This window comes from Anolis carolinensis, chromosome 2 (genome assembly GCF_035594765.1).
Source record: "Anolis carolinensis isolate JA03-04 chromosome 2, rAnoCar3.1.pri, whole genome shotgun sequence".
Lineage (NCBI taxonomy): Eukaryota > Metazoa > Chordata > Lepidosauria > Squamata > Dactyloidae > Anolis > Anolis carolinensis.
In genome coordinates, this window is record NC_085842.1 from 184,429,120 (window position 1) to 184,437,444 (window position 8,325).

The 8,325-nt window shown below is 41.3% G+C and overlaps 1 protein-coding gene across 1 annotated transcript; it reads right to left on the reverse strand.

Annotated features, from left to right (window-relative positions):
* Positions 1-584: 584 nt before the first annotated feature.
* Positions 585-7,116, reverse strand: LOC100564608 (lysozyme C, milk isozyme). Its single transcript, XM_003225796.4, has 4 exons — positions 6,839-7,116; positions 3,553-3,714; positions 1,811-1,889; positions 585-908 (listed from the first exon to the last, which is right to left on the reverse strand). The coding sequence occupies exons 1-4, from the start codon at positions 6,972-6,974 to the stop codon at positions 842-844; spliced, it is 444 nt and encodes a 147-aa protein (XP_003225844.1). The 5' UTR covers positions 6,975-7,116; the 3' UTR covers positions 585-841.
* Positions 7,117-8,325: the final 1,209 nt, after the last annotated feature.

Below are 8,325 nucleotides of genomic sequence, written 5' to 3' on the forward strand. Positions count from 1 at the left end.
CATGAAAGGCACTGCAGACTAATTCAACCAGAGAAATCAGCCATAGCAGAGCATTTGATGAACCAGCCTGGACACAGAATACTATTTGAGAACACAAAAATGCTGGACCATTCTAACAACTATCATGTCAGACTACACAGAGAAGCCATTGAAATCCACAAGCATGTGGACAACTTCAACAGAAAGGAAGAAACCATGAAAATGAACAAAATCTGGCTACCAGTATTACAAAACTCCAAAATCAAAACAGTAGATGGGAACCAACACAATGAGGACTTGACTGAACAAAGGATGCCCCCAGGCAAGGGACAAAACATTTCCAGTGCCAATTAGGGTGATTAACTGAAACATTAATGCTGGCTCCCAGTGACAAAGAACTCTTGCCACACCTTGGACTCTACACAGATATATATTCTTTCCTTTCCTGACTTAGTTTATCCATACCTCACAACCTCTGAGGATGCCTGCCATAGATGTGGGTGAAACGTCAGGAGAGAATGCTTCTGGAACATGGCCACACAGCCCGAAAGACATACAACAACCCTGTGATTCTGGCCATGAAAGCCTTCGACAACACAGTATGATAATTGATATGAGTTCAGTTTATTGAAGAATTTTGGGTGGAAAGACTGAAGTTGTCAACCAAGATAACTACCTGCCTCCACATGTTTAATATCTGATCTGTCCTCAAAACATAAGCAGAGAAAGGCAATTCCTCTATTGTGCGGGAAGCCACCTGCATAGAAAGAATTAGCTGAAAGCTGATTGTACAGGGAGAGGAATTGCTTTCCTCAAAAGAAAAATCAAGAGAAATGCTGAATATCATTGAGTATCATAAACTTCAGAGACTGCAGTCTTTAGTCCAGCTGGAGAGGTCTCTTCCTTCGCAGTGGTTCACCCAAGCAACCCTAAAAGACAGAATGAGAGCATTTTAGAGACAAAGGTTCCTTTGACAACTACAAGAGAAGGCTGCTGACATTTCCATGAAACTTCCTCCCACATGGACTGGAGGAGGGCAGACATGTGGCCACTTATGCCATTCAGTACCCAGCCAAAATGCCTGGTTAGGCTTTCCTATGTGGCATTTTGGCCCAGGTCCTAGCTTCACTTCCCTTTCCTGGTTTGTAAAACAGTGGGAGAAATAAAACATTGTTGGATAGTATAGAGGACGTGGCCTAAATATGGCGGCCGAGGCCGTTTACTGCCACCAATTAATATTATATATTTCTTTGCTGCCACCAATATTATTACCACCTGAGACCTACTTGCCTTTCGGAAAGCCTGCAAAACCTAATGTTAATCTTAAAGTAGTGTAATTTCATCCCAATACAAAACCAATAAAACCAGGACATCCTCCCAAGCAGCTGCAAAGCTTAGCCTCCTTCTACACTGCCATGTAATCCAGATTATCAAAGCAGATAATCCACATTATAGGCTTTGAACTGGATTATATGAGTCTACACTGCCATATAATCCAATTTAAAGCAAATAATTTGGATTTTATATGGCCGTGTAGAAGGGGCCTCAGTTCTTCCCCTACATTCCAATTGCCAGACGCATCTTTCCAATCCCCTCCTAATCAAAAACTCCTTTTTAAAATAGTCTTCAATTCACCACACCCAAGGAAGTATCTTTTAACCTGCTGACCCAGTTGAGGAAACCTCTTTAGCTACCAACTATACCAAAGGAAGGCAAAAGCTGTGGTTTTTCTTATTCTGTTTTGCCAAAAGGATTTTAGAAAAAAAGGTTTGGTTGCAATTGAATCTGAACAAGTGAGGAGACAGATGATCAAGAAACAAAATGAACTTACCAGGCACGTATTCCGTTGGGATCACGAACAATCCTCTTAGCACAGGTAATATCATCTGTGATGTCATCAGTTGTGAAAGCTACTCCCGCAAAAAGAAAATGTAATAATATATAAAATTAAAATAATAAAGCAAATTAAAGCTATACATTATTTTAATGGCCAATGTTCTATTGGGGACAAGCACACACTTACATTTCCTATATACATGCATAGGTTTGTTTTTTTTTAAATCACTCTAGACCAGTGGTTCTCAACCTATGGGTCCCCAGATGTTTTGGCCTTCAATTCCCAGAAATCCTAACAGCTGGTAAACTGGCTGGGATTTCTGGGAGTTATAGGCCAAAACACCTGGGGACCCACATGTTGAGAACCACTGGTCTAGACGCTTCTATTCACTTTGCCCCTCCACATTTAATAAAGCATTTAACAAAGTGGCTAGGTAATTTCTTTGATGTTACCTACAGGGACACAGCCAGATGCTACTATTGCCACTTCCTACCAGGCAGAGAATGATAATGTGAAAAGGGGACTTTATTAGGTTTATCCTCCCATAAAGGAATGGGGAAGTGGTAAAAGGCTGAGCATAGCCATTGTTCAACATGTAGAATTATACCCTGTCCTGAGCCATGATGGATTGAGGCCATAAAAGGAACAAATAAAGCTTATCAGGTCTTCAATAACTGAGTCATTTCCAGACACCATGTGCACAGATGGCACATTCAGTGACAGCACATCACAATTGTGTGACTTCTTTCACCAGTTATTACCCCTCCCCTACGGATAGTGTGGATGAGAACACCTGTAGATAAGATCAAGAATGGACAAGAGTAAGGGATTATGGGAGATATAATCCAAAATGTCTGGTGAATACTGGACTGGGGAGGACTCAGATTCAGAGCTTTAGTAGCTTTGTAAGGTAGTGCTGAAATATCAGCCCCGCAGTATCTCCCCAGGTGGGACAAGAAGCTGTTGGTTTATGGTTGTATGTGTATGAAATGTAAATCAAGTGTTTTCTGCTGTTTTGCAAGAGTGTTTGTTTCAGTAATGAAACAGTTAACAGCAGGCTAGTTTTGACTGACAGCCTGTTGTGACTGCTGTTGACCTATCAGGCATGATTTCCGGCTTTGGAGGTCGGAACTTCCTTCGGACTGAGGAATGTGTTTTTCTTATCTCCGTGTGTTGAGCTGTGCTTGCCAAGGCAAGAGGCTATAGAAGAATGCCAGCTCAGAGCGATGGCTTTTGCTGTGCTTTGTAAATATGTATTATAGATATTGAAATAAATGTTTGGACTTCAGACTACAGATGTGTTTGAGTCTGACATTTGAACATTTGAGTCTGAACAGAGGAATTGGTGTGGCAGACGATTGCAACCAATTCATCAGGGTGCTGGAGAAGATGATTGATGGCGTTTTGAAGAAACCCACCCAGCACGCACCCTGACCCCACACTGACAGAAGCTAGGGTGAGTGAGACTTCGGTTTTATGCCCGTGGAGAGATAGTGTCTTGGTGAGTACAAATGCAGGACAAAATTGTAGATTTTTCTGTAACTGGGAAAACATTAGGGATTTATTTCTTGAAGAGGACAAGTAAGCAACATGTCAAAGTTGGCAATAGGAGAATGGTTCAGATGGAGGATCACAACCGTCCATTGAAAATATCACCCACCCACCCTGTTTGGGGAATTATACAGGCCCTGAAAGATTATTTTATAGTAGAGGATGTGGGTTATAACAATGCTTACCACTGCAGGAGGTTTTGCAGCCATTGGCAGTTGTGCCCTCTCCGTTGGAGCACCACCAGCGGCTGTTTATCTGAAAAATCCCATAGTCACGACTTCCATCCCAGTTGGGTGGCCCCACGGCCTTACTGTCGAATCTGCTCTCATGGTAAGCCAAGCAGACCCCTATGGGGGGAGGAGATGGGGAATCAACAAAAAATAGACTAGAGTTTAGCAAGCTGTCAGGAAAAACAATGTTACTGGGGGCAAAGCTGCACAAGTATGAAAATAGAATCCTATTCTACATTTAAAGCCTGTGCTGAATTGAATTTTCCACTTAAGGTTTCCCCTGACGTTAAGTCCAGTCGTGACCGACTCTGGGGGTTGGTGCTCATCTCCATTTCTAAGCCGAAGAGCTGCCGTTGTCCATAGACACCTCCAAGGTCATGTGGCCAGCATGACTGCATGGAGTGCCGTTACCTTCCCGCCAGAGCGGTACCTATTGATCTACTCACATTGGCATGTTTTCGAACTGCTAGGTTGGCAGAAGCTGGAACTAACAGCGGCTGCTCATGCCACTCCCGGGGTTTGAAACTGGGACCTTTCGGTCTGCAAGTTCAGCAGCTCAGCGCTTTAACATACTTCACCACCGGGGTTCCTTCTAATTTAAATTCACAGAGAAATATAGCAAGTTCCCTTTGAAATGCCAGGATCTGTTGAAATCAGATATGGCAGTATTTAGCCAGCTATTAAGCTCAGCAGTTTGTTTGTTTGTTTTTTTTGGGGGGGGGGGGGAGAGCAAAGCATAAGGAATGTTTCGCTATGATCCTGAACTGACTTGACTGAATGAGGCATGGCAATTGATGCCACAAAGTGACATCAGAGGTTTGGTTGGTTCTTCTAGTTCCCTTTGCAAGAGAGTAGGGGCCATTATCATTGCAGAACTACTGTATGGTGAAAGTTTTTTTCTTTTTAGTAAAAGAAGTGTTTTTTTAAAAAAATCAAATGAAAATGGGATATTTGATGAATGTGAGTGATTATTTCTTCAAAAGTACCCCTCCTTCCGCATTTCAAATTAACCCTAAACATGAAATTGCAAAGTTAGGATACTGGATAATGATGATGATGATGCTAATAATAATAATAATAATAATAATAATAATAATAATAATAATAATAATAATTTTTATTTGTTACTCACCTATCCTCACGCCTCAAAACACATCAACATAAATATATATACAACAAAATACATATATCAAACCACACTAATATAAAATACATTGACCATAATACAGGGTATACAGCAGCAGTAGAATGCAAATGCAAAATTCATGGTTCAAAGATGACTGGATAGGTCTGCTGAAAGAAATGGGTCTTTAGTTGTGTTTTTAATTGACGGCTCATTTAGCTGTCGAATATAATCCAGTAAGTCATTCCACTGTCTTGGGACAGCTCCTGAAAACGTCCTCTGGGTGATGGTTGCAGGTCAGGTTCTGACCAGTTGTGTAGCTGCCCCCAGAAGACCTCAGAGTCTTAAAGGGCCATGGTCTGTGGAGGAGAAGGCGATCTTGGAGGTAACCTGGATCCAAACCATGTCGGGCAGTGATTCTCAACCTGGGGTCCCCAGAAATTCTAGCCAATTTACCAGCTGTTAGTATTTCTGGGAGTTGAAGGCCAAAAACATCTGGGGACCCCAGGTTGAGAACCACTGATGTAGGCTTTAAAGGTCAAATCCAACATTTTGTACTTTGTCCAGAAACTAATTGGCAACCAGTGGAGTGACTTCAATATAGATGTAATATACTCACTCCTAGATGTTCCCATAACCAATTTGGATGCCATATTGGTTATGCGAACATAAATAGTATACTCTATCCTGAATCCTATTTAAAATCCCAACTAGAAGATAGCCATTGGGATTTATAGATGGTTTAATACGTGTATCCAAGTTAGGAAAGTCTGAGGATTCAGGCCAATACCAATTATAACAGATGTAAACAGCTGTAGAACAAAATGAACAACTGAATCAAATCCTGAACTTGTTTTTCCACAAGACAAAATTGTATGTATGTGTGTGCCTTTAAGGTACCTGTGGACGTAATGGCAACCCCATACATTTCAGTGTGTTGTCTTAGGCAAGGAATTCTCAGATATGCTTTTGCCAATTCTTTCCTATGAAATATAGCCAACAGCATCTGATGTTTTTTGGTAGTCACCTGTTGAACTACTAACCAGAGCTAACTCTGCTTAGCTTCCGAGATCATATGTGGTCTGGTGCCTTTAGGGTTTTTATGAATTTCAACAGAAAGTTAATTATTCCCAATATGTTGATTGACACTCTTCTCTCACCTCTGGGAATGTACTTGGTTTTGCCATAAAAGCTACTCCCATAAGCCAGTCATGAGGGGAGGCTCCCTTTTATTCAAATGTGTTGTTGATTATTGTTATTTTTATATCCTCCAGAGAAACTACACCCTTGGTACATCGAAATAAAAAAATCCAATGGTTCAACATACAGTAGAGTCTCACTTATCCAACATTCTGGATTATCCAACGCATTTTTGTAGTGAATGTTTTCAATGCATCATGATATTTTGGTGCTAAATTCGTAAATACAGTAATTACTACATAGCATTACTGCGTATTGAACTACTTTTTCTGTCAAATTTGTTGTATAACATGATGTTTTGGTGCTTAATTTGTAAAATCATAACCTAATTTGATGTTTAATAGGCTTTTCCTTAATCCCTCCTTATTATCCAACATATTTGCTTATCCAACATTCTGCCGGCCCATTTACCTATTAGTCTACTCACATTTGCATGTTTTCAAACTGCTAGGTTGGCAGAAGTTGGGGCTAACAGCGGGAGCTCACCCTGCTCCCCAGATTTGAACCACTGACCTTTCAGTCAGCAAGTTCAGCAGCTTAGCAGTTTAACCAACTGCACCACCAGGGGCTCCATAAGCAGCCACATTGCCCATCCAGCATACCTCAAGATGCCTTACCACTATCTAGCACACCTGAAAATTTCTGGAGAGGGTTAAGATGAGTCCCAGGGGCACAGGGGAGTATTGGAGCCACATGTTATTAATAGGCCCCATTTCCCCTGGATCAAGTATAGTAGATCACTGTTTGCAGAGATCTACAGTGAAGTGGACATTTCCATCCTTATGTGGTTGTCTTATCCTACCAAGAAAAATGAAAGTGAAGCCATGAGGGTATATCTGTATGGCTGTGGATTGTCAGCTGTTAAAAATCCAAAACCATATTAAGACAAGGATGGAGAGGAAGGGGGAGAAAACTTACAATTGTCAAGGCTGTAGCCAGATGAGACATCCATCTTAGAGATTTTCAGGATCTTTGCCAGTTCGCATTTCTCATACACTTTGGCTTCACTGACAGCAATGAAGAGGCAGAGGAGGACGAAGGCCAACACTTTCATCTTTGCAGTTCCCTGGTGGATGAGGCATGGATCCCCCAAGAACCTTGGTGGCTTTTATAGCCAAGCCTTCTGACAATTCCCTCAGGTCTAAACGGGAAGAAGATTAATTGTGCAATAAAATAGACAGTAATGCCTCAAAAATGAGGAAATGGTAATCTGAGATTGTCTCCTCATCTGACAACAGCGCGTGCTAAAGGTTAAAAAAGAAGTAAGGCAGGAATGAAGGGGTAGGAGGAAATGGCCATATAAGGAGGTACGAGCAGGCCAGGAACACAGCCGATGGGTTATCACATGATTTCCCCGAAATCATGTGTTTTGAGAGAAACGAAAGTAATGAAATGTAATACTGCACCACAAATATGCACCAATGGTTTGATATGTGGGCGGTCGTAAACTGAACCCACTGAATTGTATAAATAGACACTTGACCCTGTCTGCGGGGTTCTCCCTTTTCAGCATCTAGTTGTGCGTGGGATGAACCTCTGCAGCTGCAGGAACTTTAGTAAACTGCTTTCTTTGGAAAAAACTCCAGTTGTCTGTCTCCTACTTCCACTGCGTCCGCACAGACACACGACAAGCCGAGAAGAGGGGAAGTTCTGGTTTCCGCTACAGAAGAAGTCAACAAGTGGTATACTATACAATGGACACACCCATTGCTTAACTTATACAGTGGAACCTCACAAGAACATCACAAGATAAGAGCATTTTGAGTTAAGAGCTGTCACTCAGCCCAGGTTCTGCTTTGACATAAGAGAAGCATTTTGAGTTAAGAGCTAGCGGCAGAGTGAGCATTAGTGTGAGAGTACAGGGCTTTAGGGCTTCAAGACAGCAGCCTCTCTGCTTTGTGCTCTTCTCCATTTTGGGAGATGACTGTCCGCTTTGTTCTTGTCCACTTTGAGGAACTTTGGGTTAGTTTATTTTGTGTGGTTTTATTCCTGGTATGTTTGGCTTCATGAAGAGAGAGGAAGAGAGGAGGGAAGGCTGGAATGAGTAGTATGGAGAAAATGATGCTTCTGTCTCTTCACTTTGTGTTTCCTTGCCACAACTTTGTGCTTCTACCATTTAAAAGTTGATCTTTCTTTTTTTGTTATTACTTGTGAATCTGCAGGTTTTGCCTTGATGTTACACTGGCCAACATACATTTTGTTGCATCAAATGTGCTTCCTTGCCACAACTTTGTGCTTCTACCATTTTAAAGTTGATCTTTTTATTGTTCCATGTGATGAAGATGCATTTATACATTATCTGTTATTTATAACATATATTTTCTTATTTTAAAAAAGTAACTGAAAAATTGTTTTTTTAAGGGGCCCAAGCTACATTCTAAATATTTAATATTCTTCAAAGATTG